Source organism: Eurosta solidaginis, chromosome 3 (genome assembly GCF_040869045.1).
Source record: "Eurosta solidaginis isolate ZX-2024a chromosome 3, ASM4086904v1, whole genome shotgun sequence".
In the NCBI taxonomy this organism is placed as follows: Eukaryota; Metazoa; Arthropoda; class Insecta; order Diptera; family Tephritidae; genus Eurosta; species Eurosta solidaginis.
This window is the reverse complement of record NC_090321.1, coordinates 227,843,554-227,868,804: the sequence shown is the minus strand read 5'-3', so window position 1 is coordinate 227,868,804 and position 25,251 is coordinate 227,843,554. Positions and strand designations below refer to the sequence as shown.

At 35.1% G+C, this 25,251-nt stretch overlaps 1 protein-coding gene across 9 annotated transcripts in view; it reads right to left on the bottom strand.

The window, feature by feature from the left end:
• The window catches only part of lig (lingerer), a 97,042-nt gene that overhangs the window by 58,900 nt on the left and 12,891 nt on the right, over positions 1–25,251 (bottom strand). For 6 of the 9 annotated variants that reach the window (XM_067775411.1, XM_067775408.1, XM_067775407.1 and 3 more), the window contains 2 exons: positions 21,696–21,904; positions 21,266–21,373 (listed from right to left, as the gene is read on the bottom strand). In XM_067775411.1, the coding sequence (XP_067631512.1) occupies positions 21,266–21,373; positions 21,696–21,904 (317 nt within the window). The remainder of the gene's footprint in view (positions 1–21,265; positions 21,374–21,695; positions 21,905–25,251) is intronic. The other 3 variants (XM_067775405.1, XM_067775406.1, XM_067775410.1) reach the window with 2 other exon arrangements.

Sequence of the window (25,251 nt, the reverse complement as noted above, 5' to 3'; positions counted from 1 at the left end):
AAAACGCATTTCTAAATGGAAGAAAGCAATAACAGCGTATTTGTACTATCGCAAAGCCTTATTTTATACTCATTTGTTGATGTTGCTGTGGATCTAATTGATCTTTCACTTTCTTCAAATTGAAGAGTTCGTCCAAAAATTTAAAAAATTGAAATTCGGAATTTTTCCGCGGGGATAAAGAAGTCCGTTAAAAAATGGAGTGAGTACCAATGACTCGAGAAGTTCGATGTGTAAACGCACAGGTGTACTGCTGGAAGTTGATTTTTTCAAGTGAACTAGAGTTGAAGTTAAACTACAAAGCAGTAACTTTCCTAGAAACAAAAAGTTTTTTGCGCTTTTTGATAAGAGCTTCGTCGGTTTCTTACTGAGAACAAACGATACCGACAAGATTCCAGATTTTGATTTGTTATCAGCTTGTTATTGTCATATTGTTTTCTTAACGGCTTGCTATCGATATGTGTGTCATGGATTTTATATTGAAGTTTCATAACAAACCGATGAGTCAACGTTAGGAAATCGATAACATGCCGGTAAGAAATTGGTAACACTCCGATAAGAAATTGATAACTTTTCGATAACAAATAGATACACTTTTGATAACAAAAACGATACATTTTCGATAACAGGCCGATAAAAACTTGGCAACACTACTATATGAAATCTATGTTTCCGAAAAAAATTTGTTATGGGGCTGTAAACTGCATCCGGATTTTTCGACTATCCGGATAAACCGGATATTCGAATAACCGGATAGCTAAGCAAAAAATCCGGCTATCCGGATATCTGGATACGTAAACGGAAAATCCGAACATCAGTATGCCCGGATACTGGAATATGAAAGTTGAATATCTGCATATCAGAATTGAACGAAGCAAGCATCGAAAAATTATTCACAAAATATGTTTGTAGATTATTAAATTAATGTCAAAAATTAAAAAGCTACAATTTTGCAAAGCGTCAATTTAAACTAGCAATGAGTTCTAAAATGGTCAACAGGATTTGGGATCATTTCCAAAAAAGTGAAAATAACAGTGACATTTGTGTATATTGGGAAGAAACACTACAAAACAAAGAATCGACATAAGTATATGGAGCCACAATCGGTTTTTCCATCTTCAAGAGAATGGTATGGACGCAGCTTTTCTCTCTGAATCTGCGCCAGAATATCCGCCGATAAATAAAATAAATAATAATGATAAATACATCCGGATATCCGGATAGTTTCACAAACGGATATTAACCGGATATCCATGCTGTCCGGATTTTATCCGTGTCAACGGATATCCGTATAGATATCTGGATATTCGAATATGCGGATAGTACCAGCCCTAATTTGTTAACATATCTTTAACTTTTTAAAAGAAAGTTATCTACGCGGGGTCGCCCCTCGGCAGTGATTTGGCAAGCACTCCCGAGTGTATTTCTGCCATGAAAAGTGAAACTCATCTACCTTGCAGATGCCGTTCGGAGTCGGCATAAAACATGTAGGTCCAGTCGCGCCAATTTGTAGGAAAAATTTAAAAGGGGCACGACATAAATTGGAAGAGAAGCTCGGCCTCAAATCTCTTCGGAGGTTATCGCGCCTTACATTTATTTATTTATATTTCATTTCATCTCATTTCGTTTCATTTCATTTTATTTATTTTGTTTTATTTTATTTTTATATTATGTTATACTATATTGTATTATATTATATTATTCATTACATTTCATTTTATTCTATTCGACTATTTTTTATACTCAGCGTGCTTTGCACACAGAGTATATTAATTTTGATTGGATAACGGTTGGTTGTACAGGTATAAAGGAATCGAGATAGATATAGACTTCCATGTATCAAAATCATCAGTATCGAATAAAAATTTGATTGAGCCATGTCCGTCCGTCCGTCCGTCTGTCCGTTAACACGATAACTTGAGTAAATATTGAGATATCTTCACTAAATTTGGTACACGAGCTTATCTGGACCCAGAATAGATTGGTATTGAATATGAGCGAAATCGGATGATAACCACGCCCACTTTTTATATATATAACGTTTTGGAAAACACAAAAAACCTGATTATTAAGTAAATAATGCACCTAGAATGTTGAAATTTGAAGTGTGGACTGATATTGACTCTTGATACAAAATTGAAAAAAAAAAATTTAAATGGGCGTGGCACCGCCCACTTGTGATAAAATCAATTTTACAAATATTATTAATCATGAATCAAAAATTGTTAAACCTACCGTAACAAAAGTCGGTAGAGAGGTTGCCTTTACTATAAGGAATGCTTTGAAGAAAAATTAACGAAATCTGTAGAAATGTAGAAAGGTAATTTATCTGGAATGAAATGTACAATTGAAGCTCACGCTGAGTATATAATGTTCGGTTACACCCGAACTTAGACACCTTTACTTGTTGTTGTTATATCTGCCTACTGATTTGTAAGATGCGGGTGCGAATCGAGGTCAAGGCCTAACAATAATTATTTTATCATTAACAATAATTATTTTATCATTATTATTGTTATGATAATTTTTTTCTTAAATGATAAAATTTTTTAAATCAGAATAGAAGAAAGAAAAAATGTTAGACAACTGCCAAAGCTCGTTGTATAGATCAATTTCGGGAACAGCTAAATTCCTTCGCCGGCAACGTTTAGGCGCCGCTACTATAACCATTCAGCTATCACAGCGGTTGTTTGTTTGTCTTCACTATTCTATCCAGTTTCTTTTCTTGCCAATTGATTTTCACAGCGCTGCGACATCTGTTGCAGAAACGATGTAAACATTGGACTATGGCATCATTCAATTTTTTTTTCCAATTGCATTCTCAAAATTTAATGAGTTAAAGTCGTAGTGTACAATAATTTCTTGTATTAAATTATTGTATTTTTATTATGATGGAAAAACTGAAAGTAAGTAAACATACTGGCTGATATTAAAGCTATTTCGATCCTGCCAAAGATCTTTGTATTTTTATGTTAGAAATTATACTCTCCCTGAGAGGCAGTCAAACTCAATTCGTCAAATTTCTAGCTCTCCGAGGGAGAAGTTATTCAGAGAAAATTCATCTGCCTTGCAGATGCGATTTGGAGTCGGCATAAAACATGTAGGTCTCGTCCCACCAATTCGCAGGAAAAATAAATAGGTAGCAAAACGCAAATTAGAAAAGAAGTTCGGCCTAGATCCCATTTTTATTTATGTTCAGGAATAACACATACTACACCTCTCACAGCTGTATTAAGAGCAAAAAGCAAGCTCAAACGCATTAGAAGGAACAATTCGTGTATTACGATTCGTATCGGAATCCATTCTTCACTCAATTTATAAATATGAAACTGCCAAACTATTTATACAAATTATCTTATAACTTTAAACGAGCAATTCTTGTATATTTATATATTTGTATGTTTGTATTGCCGAATGATCTCGGGAACGGCTCAACCGATTTAAATGAAGATAATGTATCACCTTCTAAGACCTTCTACCTAGGTGTTGCCACTCATAATGTTTCACAAGGTTGCCACCTATTCGAAATTAAAAAGAAATTACATGAGATATGCCGATATGGGTATCAAACGAAAGGTATTTCACTCCGCATTACAAAGGGGACATTTTTGAGTAGGGTTGCCATTTAGGGTTGGGGTAGTTATAGACGAAATAGTACTCTACTTACTCGTATTCTATTAAAGCTTTAAAAGTGAACAATAAAGTTAAAAATCTTCGTAAAAAAATCTTACACATGATTCGACTGCCCTTTCCTAATTTCACACACGCTAGTAAAATTTAAATGCAATATCAAGGCACCGTGGCAAATTCTAGCAAAATGCATATTTTTGGCAAATATGAAATGAATAATTGCAATTTCTCACAGATTACTTTTAAGAAAGATTTCTTACCATAGCAAAAAGATATCTCACCATGGTAATTTGCTACCGTTGAACACTAGAGGCAAATGTTCAATTTGAAAACGACATCTAACCATTTAACTACTTACCAACAGATGGCGCTTAGGGAAGTAAGTTGACATTTAATTAAGCTAACTGATAGTTGTCATAGCTGATAGTTGTCATTCGTGAAATTTACAAGTTTTTGGAATGTAATAAAATTTTGAGAAATTTCATAGTGTATAACTAAAAAAATTTTTGAAATTAATAATTCGGCGCATGAAGATACTCCACCTAAATCACTTATACTATAGGCTGGAATTACCCATTTAAAATTTTTCATTCCAGTTCATTTTCCGGCTAGTGTTTGATATGTTTTTGAAATCTATTTTGAAGGAAATCGAATATTGGTAAGTAAAAATATATAGTACTAGCATACCTGGCAGACGTTGTTCTGCCCTAAATTTGGTCTATCTGCATACATTTTAATAAGCTTTTTCCGTCTAACTCTGCCCTCGCCCCTCTACACTTTTTCCTAATCTTTGTATTCACTCCTCCCTCCATATTTTTCGCTTCATCTCTCTCCATCTTCGCCTCATTCTATCTCTTTTCTCAATCTCCTTCTCTCTTTTCTCTTCTCTCAATTCCTTCTCATTCTTCTTCATATCTTATTGCCAGTCCCAGAGGGTGGAATATCGCAATGAAAATTACTTTAAAGCTTTCAGCAACAGCTTTCATTTGATACCCATAATACACACACATTCTAGGGGTATCCGGGTCCATGTTTCGGCCTATATCTCGAGACCCTAGTCACCCAGCGGTGTACAACTTACTCTGTACTAAAGCACACATCAACAGCTTAAATTTGATATCCATAATGTAAAAGCACATCCTAGTGTTACCCTGATCCACGTTTTTGCCTATATCTCGAGACCCTAGCTTTCATTTGATATCCATACCCTATAAACACATTCTAGGGGTACCCGGGCCCACGTTTTGGCCTATATTTCGAGACCCAGTCACCCAGGGGTATGAAAATTACCCTCTACTAAAGCACTCATCAACAGCTTTCATTTGTTATCCATATTCTATAAACACATTCCAGGGGTACCTGGGTCCACGTTTTGGCCTATATCTCGAGGCCCTGTACGTCGATTCTGAATTTTTTTTTTTGCTATAAACCTCACGGAGCCAGAGACCTTTCCAACGCATGCAAAACCGTGGACATCGGTTCGTGCGTTCTGGAGTTATAGCGTCAGGAAGGAAAACCCGACTTATTTCTATATTATAGATATGTACATATAAAAAAAGTAGAGTGTGATGACATGTAGAACAAAGTATGTTATGCGGCATACTCGAAGATTGCCGAGCAAAGCTCGGTCGCCCAGGTACTGATAAATTATGAATCTAACTAGTACGCGAAGTCTCTAGTTCATATATGTCTTTATTCGGACTCACGATTTTAGAGCTATTTTGATTTAATGTTTGAGTGCAAACTTGATTTCGATACGAAATACGCTTGCCCTTTTCCAACATTTACGGTTAGAAAACTGACATCGAGTTCTAATTGGTTTCTATTATGAATTTTAAATTGAAGCGTAATTAACAGGGCTGTTCAAAAATTTTTATATTGGAAGTGCAAATCTTAATATATATACATAATTATATATACACTGAAACTTTTTTAAAATGAAAAAAAAAAAAATATTTGAAATGTTTTAAGAATTATGATGAATAAATTTTGAATTAAAAATTTTCTCAGTGCTACAATATTTTTGACAAATTTTTTGGTGTCAATTTGTTAGTGGAAATTTGAGTGTCATACCGTAGTGCTTTGGCTTCATATCGAAGTGCTTTTTCATTGCACTTTCATATGAAATTCAGGCACTTTCATATGAATCGAATTTATGGGAGTGCTATGATTTTTTTTTATATTCAAAGTGTGAATTTGTATCTATGCCTATTCTGAAGGGCGAAACAAAAACAACAGTGCTAAAAGTGTATAGAGGTTGAGCAGCTCTCGTGATTAGATTTAATTACTTAAACCCAATTCAAATTTCATTGTTTTATTATTTTAAATGCTTTAGATTATAAGCTTGTATACTTAATATGAATCTAATTCAAAGGCTACTCATAATAATTCAAAACATAACTTAAACTAAATTTTCGCTTTGCGTTGATTTGAGGTATGAATGAGAACACGTTTTCTTCATAATGCCAGTCAACACGTCAACAGTTTGCTCATTTACCCTCTGAAAAACTGATTTTGCAACTACCAATATTTGCAAATTTTCACGGCATTTATTTATTTTGCATAACACTAAGGATGAGTGAAGTACAAATAATCAATAACTGTGACATCGCTTTTCTAGTGTTTCTCAAATCGTTTGCAAATCGATTTCTAACCTAGTTCTCTTACATAGTTTTCGATTCAAGATGCTTTAGAGGACTTCCTCGAAATTCTTATGTGAGTTAGGTTAGGTTGAACTGGACAATAAAGACTTCATATAGACTGAATATGCCCATAGTGCTACCAGAACTTGTTTGACGACCAGACGAAAAACCCCCGACTAGGAACCAGAACTTATGTTATAGAATAACTCCGTCCTCTAGACAAATACTAGAAGTTTTCTAGGACCTAGCTTTATTGCTGCCTCAAGTCTTGACCTCGGAGCCTTGACATCGCGAGCGCAGGACACGAACACAGAACGTGCTCAACCGTTTCTTCCTGCAGCTCGCCCTTCCTACATCTCATGTTACTTTTTCTATTTGAAAACAAGTAAAGGTGTCTAAGTTCGGGTGTAACCGAACATTATATACTCAGCGTGAGATTCAATTGTATATTTCATTTCAGATAAATTACTTTTCTACATAACACGTGGCACCACCCGTTCAAAAAAAAATGTCTCCCCATATCCTCTTACAATAAAACTTGATAAGTGAAATATCATTGATTCAAAACTATTTTTTGTTCAGTTATAGATTATTGTTCTAGTCTACGACCCTTTTAAACTTGTTTTATATCTAAGTTGCCGTGGTCTTTAACCGATCCCGTCCATTTTTACTAGAAATATTTCCTGCTATAGTTATGGCTCCCGAAACATAGAAAATTGCTTACGTCATAAAAGGAGCGTTGCCACGCCCATTTTTTTATTTGAAGTTTTTCCTATTTATTGTTATAAATCCACTTGGGAAATGAAACACCATTGATACAAAGCTCTATTTATCAAAGATATAGCTTATTTTATTCGTCCACGACCCTTTTAAAAATCTTTTATATAAAAGTGGGCGTGGTCCTTAACCGATTTCGTTAATTTTTCTTCAAATCATTCCTTATAGTAAAGGCAACCTCTCTACCGAATTTTGTTACGATAGGTTTAACGATTTTTGATTTATGATTACTAATATTTGTAAAATTAATTTTATCACAAGTGGGCGGTGCCACGCCCATTTTAAACAATTTTTCCAAATTTTTATCAAGAGTCTCAATATCAGTCCACATGTCAAATTTCAACATTCTAGGTGTATTTTTTACTAAATTATCAGGTTTTTGTTTTCCAAACTTTTATATATATAAAAAGTGGGCGTGGCTATCATCCGATTTCGCTCATTTTCAATACCAATCTATTCTGGGTCCAGATAAGCTAGTGTACCAAATTGGTGAAGATATCTCAATATTTACTCAAGTTATCGTGCTAACGGACGGACGGACATGGCTCAATCAAATTTTTTTTCGATACTGATGATTTTGATATATGGAAGTCTATATCTATCTCGATTCCTTTCTACCTGTAGCCTAAATCATTAGCTGCTGATAATCGATCCAAAGTTGTAGTATTTAGAGTATATAGTGTCAAAAATGGTATTGGATGAATTGAGTATTGAATTGGTGCCACAGTAACATCAACAGAAGAGCATAAGAAGAGGGCTCCGCGATAATACAAATCCACTGTAGTCACCTGCTTTGCACACAGAGCATATTAACTTTGATTGGATAACGGTTGGTTGTACAGGTATAAAGGAATCGAGATAGATATAGACTTCCATATATCAAAATCATCAGTATCGAAAAAAAAATTTATTCAGCCATGTCCGTCCCTCCGTCCGTCCGTTAACACAACTTGAGTAAATATTCAGATATCTTCACCAAATTTGGTACACGAGCTTATCTGGACCCAGAATAGATTGGTATTGAAAATGGGCGAAATGGGATGATAACCACGCCCACTTTTTATATATGTATATAAAATTTTGGAAAACACCAAAAGCATGATTATTTAGTAAATAATACACCTACCTAGAATGTTGAAATTTGACATGTGAACTGATATTGAGAGACATTTTTTTAAATGGGCGTGGCACCGCCCACTTGTGATAAAATCAATTTTACAAATATTATTAATCATAAATCAAAAATCGTTAAACCTATCGTAACAAAATTCGGCAGAGAGGTTGCCTTTACTATAAGGAATGCTTTGAAGAAAAATTAACGAAATCGGTTAAGGACCACGCCTACTTTTATATAAATGATTTTTAAAAGGGTCGTAGAAGAAAATAACAAGCTAAGCGAAAAAGAGATATATATCCATAGAATTTTACTTTTTAAATTGAATTATAACATTAAATTTAAAAACACTAAAATTTTTGAAAATGGGTGTGGCACCGCCCCTTTTATGGCTAAGCAATATTCTATATTTCGGGAGCCATAACTCGAAGAAAAATTAACATATCGTAATGAAATTGTGTACACCTATATATTTTCCTTATAGCAGAAAATATTTCTAGTAAAAATGGACGGGATCGGTTAAAGACCAAGCCCACTTTTATATAAAACAAGTTTAAAGGGTCGTAGACTAGAATAGCAAGCTATAACTTAGCAAAAAATAGTTTTGAATCAATGATATTTCACTTATCAAGTTTTATTGTAAAAGGAAATGGGGAGAATTTTTTTTTTAAACGGGCGGTGCCATGTGTTATGTAGAAAAGTAATTTATCTGAAATGAAATGAATACTATTGACAATTGAAGCTCACGCTGAGTCTATAATGTTCGACTACACCCGAACTTAGCCTTCCTTACTTGTTTAATGTTAATCTTAGAATTTACAAGTTATAATAATTTTTGTACAAATTTTATACCTTACCAGTCGGCCGTTTTCGTTTTGTGTCGACTTAAAATAAATAAATTTAAAAAAAATTTAAAAAAGTATAAAAACAATACTGTGCCCTGTTTAGATTTTACTTAACAATTTTAAACAAATTCGCCACAATAATTAAAATGTTCAATGTCTTAAACAAAAATAGAAACGGCAACAAAATGTCATTTGACAAAACAGTTGACTTCGGAAGTTCCTAATTCCTATTCCTCAATTATTGTTCTCCCTAGGAGAAAGAATTGCGAGGAATTTTTCCACGGGAATAAAAAAATACAATAGAACAAAATTCCGAAGGAATATTTAGAGTTGTAAAAAATGTGGAAGCCGTAGAAACTTGTGTGTGGAATTGGAAAATTTTCTGCGTTTTCCATTTATTTTACAAAGAGAGAATACCCCTAAAAGAAATGTCAAAAAAGGGCATGCCTGACATATTTTTTAGTGGCAAAGAAAAGTTGCATATTTTAATGTGTTGTTGTATTTCCATGAATTGCAAACAATTAAGAAAAAAAGTTTTTCCGCAGAAATACTGTAGATAGCGAAGCCGGTGCTGGACCAAACCAGATCTATTGTTTAAAGCAGGATCGAAGGATACCCCTGCATGGAGGGATTTTGTAAATAAAACTGTTAATAGGGCCCAGATTTTAGATCAGCTGGAGGTTATTTTTTTGGTATCTTGTGAACATTTTTTGACAGAAGAAAAATCTCGCTCGAATTTTACATACCATTGGGCGCTTGAGGGAAACTTGAATGTTCAGCAGTCGTTGAGTGATAATTTTCTGAACGCACCGTTGAGTAGTTACGATCCACTCAACTGTAAGAATTTTACGTCATATTACCAAAGAGGATAAATACAATAAGAGCCGTCACTCGTTATTTTGTGGCGAGTATCTCGCTGGAAATTGAAAAAATTTATGCCGAATGTTTTCTGAGAGGGACATTTTTAATTGCCTCGCATTTATGCATGCCGTGTAGGCCCCTTGTGCAACTGTGATTTTTTGAGAATTAAATATATTAATTAAATACAGTCGAAAAATAAACACAAATACCCCACGAAAATGTATAGAAGACATTTATAAACATCTCGCCCAAAAAAAAGTAGCGACTACCTCTCAGTATACATCGAGTAAATGCCAAAAAAATAACGAGTGACGGCTCTTATTGTATTTATCCTCTTTGATATTACTGAGCAGAAATATTTTACGCTACATTTGCTCAACGTCTGTCTGGCAGTTCTTTAGCATTAAAGTGTTGGTAATGAATAAAATTTGTATACTCAGCTGAGCAGAGCTCACAGAGTATATTAATTTTGTTCGCATAACGGTACCCCGTAACGGCATAAACTAATCGAGATAGATATAGACTTCTATATATCAAAATGATCTGGGTGAAAAAATAAATTCATTTAACCATGTCCGTCCGTCCGTCCGTAAACACTGCGATAACGCAGAATAGAAACATAAACAAATCAGCCAAGATCCCGCATTCCGGAATTGTTGTATTTGTAATCGAATTTGAAAAAAAAGTTTGATGATGTAGCGCTTTTGAAGTTTTTCGATTTATTACAATTCTCTCATATTTCGCTACAAGTGTTCGGAGTATTTAAAACTGTTACCTGAGTAAACGACTACGGCGGAGTAAAAATAAAATTTTCGGAGTATATTTTTTTCTTTTTTGAAAGCGGGCGAACAACTAACATCAAATAATCTCAGCAAAAAAGTTATCTGCCTTTTCAGATGAACATGGAGTCGGCCTAAACGTGTAGGATTACCAAATAATGCTCCCATTAGCACACAACATTCTGGAAGAAAAGTAGGCTCTATCTCCCCGGATATTTATCGCGCAAAATATTATTATTATTTTCGTTTATCATATATTTTTCGTACTCTTTTAATGGCAGAAGGTTTCATTCTATAGGAATGATAATGGCGACCTGGTAACTGACGTACAGAGGCGAAGAGTTGGTATAAGATCAAACATCAAAAAAAGTGGGTCTTGCAGTAAATGTGGACAAGACGAAGTACTTGCTGTCATCGTGGTCTTTGTAGCCACGTCACTGTTGACAGATATAAATTGGAGACTGTGAAGGATTTCGTCTATTTGGGAAGCAGAATTAAAAGCAAAAACAATGTCGGCCTAGAAATCAAACGGAGAATAACTCTTGCCAACAAATGCTTCATTAAGCAATTGAAAAGTAAAGTCTCGACGAACAAAATTCTCGCTCTACAAGTCACTCATCATAACTGTACTGATGTATGGCTCGAAATAATGGAACGTGTCGAGAGAAGATGAGATGGCTCTTGGAGTATTCGAGAGAAAAGTTCTTCGGAGGATTTATAGTCCTATCCGTGATGTCGACGGCGAGTATCGAAGGAGGATGAGCTATATGAGCTTTCGCAGATATGACAATAGTGCAGCGAATAAAAACAGAAAGCTTCGCTAGCTAGGTCATGTTATGAGGAAAGAGAAGACCTTCACTGAGTTTGGAGAGACAGTTGGAGGAAGCTTTGACCTTGCTTGGTGCTCCCAATTGGCGACTGTTATCGCAAAACATGATTAGCTGACCTCACTGACTCAACGTACTTCATTTTTATATAAAACTTCAAGAAGAGCAGTATGTTGAATTAGGCGGGATTTACAAATCGCGTCCGGACACATGTTTTGCTTGTATTTTACTCCTTCTATTCTGATTCCATACGAAAAATGTGAACAAACAATCTTAAGACACGAACAATCATTTCGTCCAATCGTCACTTGTAAACAATCAGCTTTTCATACGTACATATGCATTGAAAACTTCAACCAAAAGATATTAGGCAGTAATACTATTTAGTTTTCAACTCGACCCAAATAAATCTTTAAGATAAAAAATGTAGTAGGAGGTAAGAGCGGAGCAAAATACTCCGATTGGAATAAAGCCTGAACACTGCGTCAGCAATAAAACATGTTGTCAAAAGCGTGACGTCACGTCGAAAAATATATTTCCCAGCCAACTATAATTTCTTTGCTCTGTCATTTTTTAATGCGGGATCTGTTTATTGGTTCATGGAATAGAAAATTAGTAAAATTTTTGACAATGGGCGTGGCACCGCCCACTTTTAAAAGGTAAGTTAAAAGTTTTGGAAGCTGTAATTTAGCAGTCGTTGAAGATATCATGATAAAATTTGGCAGGAACGTTACTCCTATTACAATATGTGTACTAAATATAAATTAGCAAAATCGGATGACGAACACGCCCAATCTTTAAAAAAAAAAATTTTTTAAGTCAAATTTTAACAAAAAATTGAATATCTGTACAGTATATAAGCAAATTATGTCAACATTCAACTCCAGTAATGATATAGTGCAACAAAATACAAAATTAAAAGAAAATTTCAAAATGGGCGTGACTCCGCCCATTTTCATTTAATTTGTCTAGAATACTTTTAATGCCATAAGTCGAACAAAAATTTACCAACCCTTGTGAAATTTGGTAATGGAATAGCTTCTATGACGATAACTGTTTTCTGTGAAAATGGGCGAAATCGGTTGAAGCCACGCCCAGTTTTTATACACAGTCCGCCGTCTGTCTTTCCGCTCGGCCGTTAACACGATAACTTGAGCAAAAATCGATATATCTTTACTAAACTTAGTTCACGTACTTATCTGAACTCACTTTATCTTGGTATTAAAAATGGGCGAAATCCGACTATGACCATGCCCACTTTTTCGGTATCGAAAATTTCGAAAAATGAAAAACATACAAACTACATAGTGATTTTCCCTTATTTGACAAAGGATGAAGGAAAATCGTTCCAAAAAACGGCACCCTTGGTCTACAATTTCGGACTCTTATCGGACTCATATTAAGAGCGCTTCACAAATATTTCAGGGATGATTAAAAAAAATATATAAAGAAATGCGTTCAAATTTAACCAAATTTTCATATTTTAAAAAGATTCAAATAAAAAGAATTGATAGCAAAAGAAAGATAGCATTGATCAGCTGAGTATGTAATGTTCGGTTACCCCCGAACTTAGCCTTCCTTACTTGTTCTTCTTAATATTACTTTGAAATGTAAAAATTTTATTATAAACTAGTTCAGAGTAGCTTATTATGGTCGAAATAAGTTGTACTTCTTAATATTGGTGGGGGTAAAAGCAGCAGATATTTTTAAGTTCCTTAGAACTTTGTACACTTTACAGGGAACCGAATTCATGCGATCATCGCAAGTTAATGTTTGTTGAAATTTGTTGAGCCAAGATTGGTAACTTTGGGTACTAGCGTTAGACATTTATCGGCAATGTATAAATGTGGTATATTTGACAAATTTATTTCTTGTTTGGCTATTAAGATATAAATAAATTTTTATCGCCCATTCAAAGATGGATGTTATGTCGCAATTTAACCTAAAGCAAATATATGCGTCCTCATGATTCCCGGATAGGTATAACTGGATGGGGTATGCATATATGTATGTGGAACGTAAATGCATGTAATATTGGTATAGGTATTGTTTGTATGGAGAACTAGAGAGCGCATAAGTGGAGGCGTAGTGTGTGGTATTAGTATGCTGTATGGAGTAGCAAAGAATGAGAAGGTAAGTGTATTCACGTAATATTTGAACATGGTACGTCGTGGCGTTGATATTGGCAAAAACACACAGCAAATCAATGCAAAAACGTCTCTGAGCATACACACGATTTTTATGCATGCAAGTGCAAGAGATGTATACACTGCTGCTAGACATGTACGTTGAAAATAAAAATTGAGAGCAAGTTTAAGCAAATGTGTAATTTTTATTACTGATAAAAAAATGTTTACAAAAACAAAGCACGCACTTGTTTAAGTTGAAATTAGTTTCTTTTCAGGATTTTGTTGGCTGTAACATCTTTGCACATTATTTTATTGGATTTATATGAAATAATTGCACAAAGAAAAATGAAGAAATAAATGTGAAAAAAAACTATATAACAAAATAAAATTGGATACAGTTAATATATATAAAAGAATTTATATGCGCAAAACAAAAAAAATCACTAGCACTTTTTCGAAACATGGAGCTTGCTACTGCTATTAAAATCTGTTGAAATTTTGCACTAGAAAACTTTCTTTTAAACAATGCATGCCACTTTTATAAATCAAAACTTTAAAACACTTGTTAGAATATACTTAAACATGCTTACATAGATTTATTTTTTAACGCCCCGATTCTGAGCGTTACCGGTAAAATAGTACCCAAAACATTATGTAACCGAAATTCGTTACCAGTTCTTTTATCCGCGATTCTGGCCCAAGTGGTAACGCTGTCATCGCCGAAAAACTCATCAGTGTCTGTAGAGAAATTTGAAAGGTATTTTTCTTCGCTTTCACGGTAGCCACTTTGGTCCATTTGGACCAAAAATGGTCGCTTCCAACCCCATTTGGTCCACTGGTCCCTTTTCTTCAATTTTGGTCCTTTTTAGGCAGTAGCCACGACTGATACTTTTCTTTCTTCTTCACTCAGGTAAAAATTCACAATATTGCCCAAAAATTCGCCACACTTTCGTTAGCCCCCATATACATAATTTTGAATTTACTTCAATGGAAATCTCACCATAAAAAATTGCTCAGTCAATAAAATGTACCAGAACAATAACATTTCACCTAGGATATAATTTATGCCAGGCATTAAAAAGAAAAGTGTTGGCAAACACATTGTCGTGAAGTGTTGATGAAATAACCGATTAATCAAAAAAATAACTCTTGCTTTATAATAATATTAGCTGTGTTTTTTTTACATCTATATACGTTTACGCTTAAACTTGATATGGAATGCTAAGCGACAAACTTTAAATACACCTCTGAAATTGCTACGCATAAAATTAGTACTACTAAATTTCACGCATTATACTCAGATGTAACTGAAATATGTGTCTATGTTTCACCCTCTGCACTAATTCTATGTATTCTATGCGCGTCCACTATTTATCACAACTGATTCAGCTATATGTTATACTCAGAAATACAACAAAGGGTTGTGTCTCCGCTTTTCCGTACACCCTGTGCTGTAGCTAGTTGTTTAACCACTGTCGCTAGATGGATCTCCTAAGCATTATCTAAGCGAGGATAGGCGTTTTTTTCACGCGCAAACAAAACGTATACGCGTGTAAAAAAAACACGGCTATTAATAACGGCTAGATATTTCGATCGGTTATACAACACTATGTAAAATATATAAAAATAAAAATTGCTTCTCGCATAGCATAGCTTATGGCGAGCACTCTGCCGTGAGCCTAACACTTTCAAACCTTATACAAAGAAATTTGGCACGTTGATATTTAAATCTTTCTCACCCTGCTCAATGAGTTCAATGAATTTCAGGACTATTGTGGTGTTAAGCCACGCAAGGTAATTGAAAACTAAGTATCTTGGCGCAAGAAATATTTGAACTCGAAGACAGAAGGAAGCAAATGCAAAAGAGATTTGATTTCGGAAGAAATGTTTTGTATAAAATTATTCCCGTAGGTGCTAGCAGAACCCCTGAGGACTGGGATCAAAACTCAAACTTACTGAATCTAGGCTCTGATATGAAGTTTAAACGTTAAGGGAAAAAGTAAGCGTCTAAAAAATAGCACTAACAAAATTGCCTAGTTTCATTTATGATTTACCGAGTTTTCCACATACATATTTCGGCAACACCAGAACGCAAATTTTGCACCGTTTAAATGCTACAACAACATAATGCTAGAACCAAGAGCTTTGTGACCAAAACTAGGTTCACAACGTTTGGTTGGTGAAAGACATAGACTTATCCTATGTCAAAATATAGTACCATTTTTTGTTGTTTGTTCAGCTTGAATTAAAGGAAAGTCTTCACTATGTTTAGTAAAGTTTTATATGGAAACATCCTAAAATTTTGTATTTTATACTAATATAATAAAACAAAAATTTGGTCCTTTTTTTCGATGAATTTTGGTTCCAAATGAAAACACGGTGTGGCAACCGTGTTCGCTTTACCGAAATTGTAGATACGAGGTCAACGAATAAAGGGGACGATGTGTATATGCATATTATGCATGATAAGTTTGTACATAGGTATATCGTAGTTTATTCTGTGAAAGTACATAATGTAAACAAATATGTGTAGCAAGAGGCAACACTTTTTTACTATTATCTTTACTTATTTGCGCTTACATTTCTTTATTTTTCAGTTTTGCCTTTTTCTAAACAACAGCTGTTTTGTGGTTATTTCGATGTAACCACCAACTTTTGTGGGTAAAAAATTATCCGGCTACTTTCGCGGTTAGAATACCAAAAAGGTGTAAAAGTTGCCACATGCTTTCGTTACCGTGGTGAAGAATGTTGTTACCACACTAGAATCGGGGCGTAAAAGGCGACATTTGAAAGAACTTATGGAAGGTAAAGATATGATTTAGTTTTATAATATGCGAAGCAGCTAAAAAAAAACTTGGTAAAATTTTCCATTAGTACAGCACGCTTTCACAATAAATATAAATAACAGTTTTTAGATGACTCCTCCTAGATGCCAAATCTAATAAAAACAAGTAAAGGTGTCTAAGTTCGGGTGTAACCGAACATTATATACCCAGCGTGAGCTTCAATTGTACATTTCATTTCAGATAAATTACTTGTCTACATAAGACGTGGCACCGCCCGTTTAAAAACAAATTTTCTCCCCATTTCCTCTTACAATAAAACTTGATAAGTGAAATATCATTGATTCAAAACTATTTTTTGCTAAGTGATAGCTTATTATTCTAGTCTACGACCCTTTTAAACTTGTTTTATATCTCAGTTGCCGTGGTCTTTAACCGATTCCGTCCATTTTTACTAGAAATATTTTCTGCTATAAGGAAAATATATAGGTGTGCACAATTTCATTACGATATGTTAATTTTTCTTCGAGTTATGACTCCCGAAACATAAAAAATTGCTTAGTCATAAAAAGGGCGGTGTCTCACCCATTTTCAAAAATTGTATTGTTTTCCAATTTAATGTTATAATTCAATTTAGAAAGTAAAATTATATTGATGCAAAGCTTTTTTTCGCTAAGATATAGCTTATTATTTTCGTCTACGACCCTTTTAAATCTTTTATATAAAACTGGGCGTGGTCTTTAACCGATCTCCTCCATTTTTTCTAGAAATATTTCCTGCTATAGGGAAAATTTGTGTAGCCAATTTTATTACGATCCGTTAATTTCTCTTCGAGTTATGGCTCCCGAAACAGAAAATTACTTAGTCATAAAAGGGGCGGGGCCATGCCCATTTTTTTAAATTTGAAGTTTTTCTTATTTACTATTATAAATCCACTTGGGAAATGAAATACCATTGATATAAAGCTCCTTTTTGCAAAGATATAGTTTATTTTATTCGTCCACGACCCTTTTAAAAATCTTTTATATATGTAAAAGTGGACGTGGTCCTTAACCTTATAGTAAAGGCAACCTCGCTGCCGAATTTTGTTACGATAGGTTTAACGATTTTTGATTTATGATTAATAATAGTTGTAAAATTGAGTTTTCACAAGTGAGCGGTGTCAAGCCTATTTTAAATTTTTTTTTTCAAATTTTTATCAAGAGTCTCAATATCAGTCGACATGTCAAATTTCAACATTCTAGGTGTATTATTTATTAAATAATCAGGTTTTTTTGTTTTCTAAAATGTTATATATATAAAAAGTGGGCGTGGTTATCATCGGATTTCGTTCATTTTCAATACCAATCTATTCTGGGTCCAGATAAGCTCGTGTACCAATTTTGGTGAAGAGATCTCAATATTTACTTAAGTTATCGTCTTAACGCACAGACGGATGGACGGGCGGACATGGCTCAATCAAATTTTTTTTTCGATACTGATGATTTTTATATATGGATTTTTATATATCGATTCCTTTATACCTGTACAACCAACCGTTATCCAATCAAAGTTAATATACTCTGTGTGCAAAGCCCGCTGAGTATAAAAATTCGTTAGTTTTAATACCACTTTATTAAAATGAGAACAGATCCTGTGTTATAAATTATTGCTAAATTGCTTGAATCGATTGTAACAAGCGAAGGGTATCCTCAACCATTGACCTGTCTAACAGGCTAACAGCGAAATCGATGTTATTTCTACAGATTGTAATAAAGCTTTCGATAAATTTTCTCATTCACTTCTGCTGAAGGTGGAATGATTGGGCTTTCCCCCTTTTTTCTCTCGTTGGGATACTTCAAGGAAGGAAAACAAACGTTGATATTTAATTTTTGGCGGGCTGCTGAGTACTGTTTTCAATAAGCGCTTGAAAATATTCACACTGACTACCTTAAGTATGCAATGATTTGGGTGGATGACTTGAAATCACGTCCTTTTCACCAACACTTCCCCACCCCAAGTTTTTTTATTATTATTTTTTCTGTTAATACAAAGATTTGTTGAAATGAGAATGACTACCATTATCCGAAGCTATTAATTTCTTGTAGACATTTTTGGCTCGTTAAGTATTAATCAAGAAAATCACTTGAGCCCAAAGCTGGGGCCAAGTCGTAACATCGATCACGGATCGGCTACATTACGAAAGAAAATTACGTGATTTGCCAGTCGTATAAATTAAATGAGATTGTAACGTACTGTAGCGCATCGAGCCACTGAACTGTCAAATATATACCCTCAAATATTCTGTATATAAAATGCTCTTTATTAACAAGACTACTATGGTAGTAGATCTTCACAATTTAATGTATTCGCGCACTTCGCTTATAGTGTGTTAAAATCAGACTGATTAACTATCTGGACTGCTCCTCTTTTACCTCTCAGTTGCCTTGTTTGCCTATTTCTCCCAGGGTCTAGACTTTTCGCGAACAGCCTTCTTGATTTGTTATTTACTTTTCTCATCTGCTGCATCTCATGTTTGCCGTATACATACATATGTAATATGCGCTCTTTATTGTTGTGTATATGTATGTGTCATGCCGACTGCGCTCTTAGTTGCTGTTTAGATGTATGTGTGGCTGTTCTATTCCATCTGCTTGCCTTGTTGCTGTTGTTGTTGACTAGCATTTATAACATAGGCATAGAATGGCCTAGAAGGTTCAATGTGCTCATGGTAAATCGTGTGTTAATGGTGTTTGTTAGCGGAACGTGCCCCTCTATATCCGACAGAGGACTATATATATATCGATAACACTCCCCAAAACAACAACAAAATCACGTATGTTATACTCCGAAAACCATGCTTTTACGTTAGGAGTCATACGATCACGGATGTTACGATTTGGCCCCTGTACAATACCCTTGCGAATGATTTCTTGCTTCGACATATTGTTGTTGTTATAGCAGTGCTTCGCCCCATCCAATAGGTGCGACCGATCACAAATTGTCACCAATATCCTCTAACGGGAGTCCAAGGAAACTTGCTGTTTCAACAGGGGTGGACCATAATGAAAGCGGTGTTAGAAGCATTGGTTCCACATTACAATTGAAGAGATGGTTGGTGTCATGTAGGTACACATTGTAAGCGGGGCATACATTGTCGGGGTTGATTCTCGATAGGCAAGAGTTTAACCTGTTACAGATCGAAATTGAGCTAGAGTGACTCGTGTTTCCCTGGGGAGTGTGCGTTCCTCGTCCGCAAGTTTTGGGAACTGTTCTTTGAGTACTGAATTCACCGGTCAATTCCCGGCATAAAGGTCCGACGCCTGTTTATGGAGTTCACAGAGGACATGCTTGTATTTTCTGGCTTCATACGGAGATGACTCCTTAAGCCCCTGGGCGGTGTTGGCTTATCAATCGTGTGCCTGTTTGGATGCCCAGGTTTCTCTGAGTATTCAACAGGAACGGTTTGGTTAGCATCTCATTTCTCTCCTTAATAGGGAGTATTCTCGCCTCATTATGTAGATGGTGTTCTGGGGACATAAGAAGACAACCCGTGGCGGTTCTGAGAGCAGTATTTTGACCAGCCTGTAGCTTCTTCCAGTGAGTAGTTTTTAGGCTTGGCGACCATATAGGGGACGCGTAGCATGCAATCGGCTGGCCAATTGCTTTGTAAGTGGTAATGAGCGTTTCTTTGTTTTTTCCCCAAGTACTGCCAGCAAGAGATTTGAGGATTTTATTACGGCTCTGGATTTTCGGTACAATTGCGGCTGCATGCTCACCAAAATGTAGATCTTTGATCAAACGTCACACCCAAGATTTTGGGACACTCGGTAGCGTAGTGCCATTGACGTGGACGTTCAAAATGGTCGATATCTGAGACGTCCATGTTGTAAATATGGTCGCCGATGATTCATTCGGTAATGTCAGGTTTCACGAGGCGAAAAAACTGGAGATCAGGGAGGTAGCCGTTTATTCTGTTGTGCAGTCATCGGCGTAAGAAACGATAGTAACTCCTTCTTGTGGCGAAGGTAGTTTTGATATGTAGAAGTTAAACAAAAGTGGGGATAGGATACCACCCTGTGGCACCCCTTGTTTAATTCTTCTTGGTTTTGACGTTTCGTTTCTGAATTGCACCGATGCCTGCCTACGACCCAGATAATTTTCGGTCCACCTTTTAAGACTTGGGGGAAGGATAGAACCTTCCAGGTCTTGCAGTAACGTGCCATGGTCGACCGTATCAAAAGCTTTTGATAGGTCTAGCGCAACGAGTACTTTTCTATGGTGGGGGTTTTTGATTTAAACCGCAATTTATCTGGGTGCTAATGGCATTTAGCGCGGTGGTGGTGCTATGGAGTTTTCATGGTGGCTTTTAAATTAAAATAACTTAACTAATGTACCATATTTTGTCAGCACCCATTATAAAAATTAAAAAAAATAAATGTAAGGCGCGATAACCTCCGAAGAGATCTAAGGCCGAGCTTCTCTCCCAATTTGCGTCGTGCTCCTCTTGATTTTTCCCTACCAATTGGCCGGACGGGACCTACATGTTTTATGCCGACTCCGAACGGCATCTGCAAGGCAGATGAGTTTTCACTGAGAGCTTTTCATGGCAGAAATACAATCGGAGCGCTTGCCAGACACTGCCGAGGGGCGACCCCGCTTAGAAAAATTTTCTTCTAAATGAAAAATCTTATTTCTAAAATTTTGATGTTGCTTTGCTCGGGAGTTGAACCCAGGGCATACGGTGTGATAGGCGGAGCACTCTACCATCACACCACGGTGGCCGCGCACCCATTATAGCCCATCAAATAATTTAAAACCAATCAAAATTTTTACTAAAGTATTTAAAATTTACGTTTCAAATGTCACCCAATTGTTGAAGTTTATTGACTGTGTACTTACCCTGTGCTATTTGAGAGGCCAGTACCACCGTAAACACTTTGGCTGGACTGGTATGCACTTTGCTGTGTCGGGTATCCAGATGACAAATATCCAGCATTTGTATGGCTACTGCGTTAAGATTATTTATTGTTGTCAATAATATTAACGTCAAGCATTAAAGCCAAATACAAGGAATTGGCGTGCGGAAAGAAGAAATTAAAAGTTGTTTATAGGAAATTTGGTTATTTGTAATTCCTAGGAAATATCAACAAACTTTAAAAACAAGAATATATTTAACTAAATAATATAACGCAAGAACAAACATAAAATTATTTAAAACAAAATAGCAATACCTAATATGTATGAATATTCAATTTAACAAATCTAAATGGTAGTTAAAAAAATATCTAAATAGCAAAAAAGGAATGTTATGACAAAATTTAGAACTTACTTTGCGTTACTACTACTACTGCCACCAACTACGGGAATGTTTTGATTGGCATTTCCACTTCCGCCAGCGCCAACTGCACCACCAGTCACTGAATTCGATGCCGTCTGTGCATTAACTACTGATTGTTGCGTTTGTTGTTGGTATGAATTTATTGCATTCTGTTGATACGAACCGTACGACTGTGGTTGGTATGTATTTGCAACAGAAGACTAGAAGTGATAAAGAATAATGGAAATTAAAAAAATTGTTATTATAGAAAATATTTTGGTAGATCCAAAAAATTATGAAACAAATTTGTGTGCAAAACATAGTTCATCTTTTGATGAAAATCGGTGACTATCCCGAAATTATCTGGGCCCGTCTTACGATCCGTGATCGAAACGCATATTTTTAATCACAACAGGGCCCGTATCGTATTGTGACGAATATTAGCATCACTAATTGATGCTCACATCACTAATCTGATACTAAGTTAATAAAGGCACAACAACAATAAAGTACATCACTCTTGTGTACATCAAATCAATCATCATATACTCACATACATACATGCAAAGCAACGGAGAGATACGCACAAACACATGTAGTCATCAGCCGAAATAGTACTCACATATACACACTCATATGGTTACAAACTACAAATTTACGTGTATATAGCTGGTAAACAAGCATGAAGTTCACGAAATTACTAGACCTTAGTAGGGGTATGCGAATGAAGCAGCGGAGAGTATAAAAGCAGCACAAGCTGAGTAGTCAGTACTCAATTTGATTTAAGCACGCTATTGGTTGTGAAGTATAAGTGTTATTGTGAAGTACTATCAAAGTAGTCTAATAAAGACCATTTTGCATTTTTGAATATTGGAGTTATTTATTAAACAGTTTAGCGATTCGAACGTTTGCAGAAGGTGTAAAATAAGCGGAGTTTCTCGTTACAGTATTATACGATCCGTGATCGAAATCAATTTTTTAAATCACGATAGTAAATCCATTGAATAACATATGCTTACTAGTGACCATACGTACTCATCAGATCCATGTTTTATTATAATTTTTACAAATAGTTTGACAGATTCATAATTATCATTTGAGTGAAATTGGGTTGTCATCAGTAATCGTATAACACGATACGTGCCTAGATCTGAAAATGTGGATCGGATTAAACACATATGTGAACTAGCGATAAATAGTACTCGTTAGATCCATAACTTATAATTTTTAGAAGTGGTTTGACAGTTGCATAGTTATCGTTTCTAGTGAAAATAGTTTTCAGTCACTGATCGTAAGGCGTAATACGGGCCCTGTTTGTCGTATGCCTCCTTGAACATTGTGACTTCTTGGATTTTTAGGCGGATTTGTTATTGAGATCTATATCTAGTAGCTATTAACTAGTCGGTATTTTAGTATTGACTTGCACAGAGTAGGCAGTGAAAACATGTTTGCATTATTCTCCAACGTTATTCAAACGCAAGGCTATTGATTGCGCTTTGCTAAAATGTAACTACCTAAGGAATTTGAGGAAAGGCAAAAAAATTCATATGCATCAATACAATTTTTGGTTTTCGCAAAGCCCTCTTTGGGTGAGTAGAGGAACTTATATCTAATTGATATTAGTATTATTATTATTATTATTTTTTTTTGTATTTATTCACGGTCTTTAAGACCTAGTTAAATTAAAAAAGAAAAAGTTCATTACAAATTTAATGATTTACATTATAAAAATAATTTTTCTTTAAACTTATTCATATTTTCACAGCCTTTTATCTCATTTGGTAATTCATTATACATTTTATAACCTATATATTCTAAAGTCTTTTTAGCGAACTCAGGTCTTACCACGTGCAGTTTTATATTTTTACTACTTCTAGTTTCATAGTTGTGAATTTCATGATTAAAATGTATTTTGTTGCCCAGGTACTTCGGAAGTATTCCTAATTTTACATGATGAATAAATTTCAATGTAAAGTAACTCATGGACTGTTTTATACTAAGCCAATTTAACATATTTAACATTGTACTTCTAGGTGTTCTATTCGAACATTTTAAAATTAATCGCATTGCCTTGTTTTGCTGTATTTGAAGTTTTTTTATCTGTGTATCGTTTGCTAATAGTAGAATTGTAAGACATTAGATAAAATGTGGTTCAATGATCGATCTGTATAGTAATATTTTATGACGTTGGTTAATATATTTTCATGTTCGGTACGTGAAGCCTATTTTCTTTGCAATTTTAGCTTCTAAATTACTTACATATATGTTCTCCAAAGTTCAAATTCATATCAATCAAGACTCCTAAATACTTCATTTTGTCGACTCTTTGAATTTCACTGTTCCTTATTTTCAAGTTAACATTGCTTGGATAATTGATAACAGTGGTACTTAGGTTTTTCGAAAATACCATAAATTTGGTTTTATCCACATTTACTTTCAACTTTCTTAGGCACAGCCATTTGTATAAGGTTTCCAAATCCTCTTGCATCTTTGACATAGCACAATCCGTATTTCTTTCACTGATGGTAATCAATGCATCATCCGCAAATAGAGGAATTTTGGAATGTTTTAAGCATGATTTAATATCGTTAATGTATATTGGCGGCCACCGTGGTGTGATGGTAGCGTGCTCCGCCGGGTTCACACCCCGGGCAAAGCAACATCAAAAGTTTAGAAATAAGGTTTTTCAATTAGAAGAAAATTTTTCTAAGCGGGGTCGCCCCTCGGCAGTGTTTGGCGAGCGCTCCGGGTGTATTTCTGCCATGAAAAGCTCTCAATGAAAACTCATCTGCCTTGCAGATGCCGTTCGGAGTCGGCATAAAACATGTAGGTCCCGTCCGGCCAATTTGTAGGGAAAATCAAGAGGAGCACGACGCAAATTGGAAGAGAAGCTCGGCCTTAGATCTCTTCGGAGGTTATCGCGCCTTACATTTATTTTTTGTTTTATTTATAATGTATATTGTAAACAATATTGGTGCCAGTACTGAGCCTTGCGGTAGGCCAATGTTTACATCAACAACCGATGATATTGAATTTGCAATTATCGTTCTTTGCTTGCTGTTGCTCAAGTAACTTCGGAACCATTCCAATTCTTTTCCCTTAATACCAATTTTAAACATGACATCCAACAGAATATTTCTATCAATTGTTTCGAAAGCCCGTTTTAAGTCTAGGAAGACCGATAACACAACTTTTTTGTCACTTATATCCTATTTCCATTCTGTAATTATCATATTCAGTGCTGTTTCACAAGAATGACTTTTCCTAAACCCAGATTGCTCAGGTATAATTATATCGTGTTTTTCTAAGTATGCTACTAGTTGATTCTTAACCACTGTTTCCATTATTTTTTCATCTGCAGGTAGTGTATTGATTGGACGTAGCTCCTCCGGCTTCACTGTATTTTTAGCTTTTTCCACAGGTACTATTGTAGATATTTTCCAGAAATTAGGAACAATGCTGTTGTTTAATGAATCGTTTATGACTGCTTTGTAGAAGTGAGCAGTATATATCATGGCATCTTTAAATACACCTTCCGACAAAAGCTTTTTCCCGCCATATTTGTTTT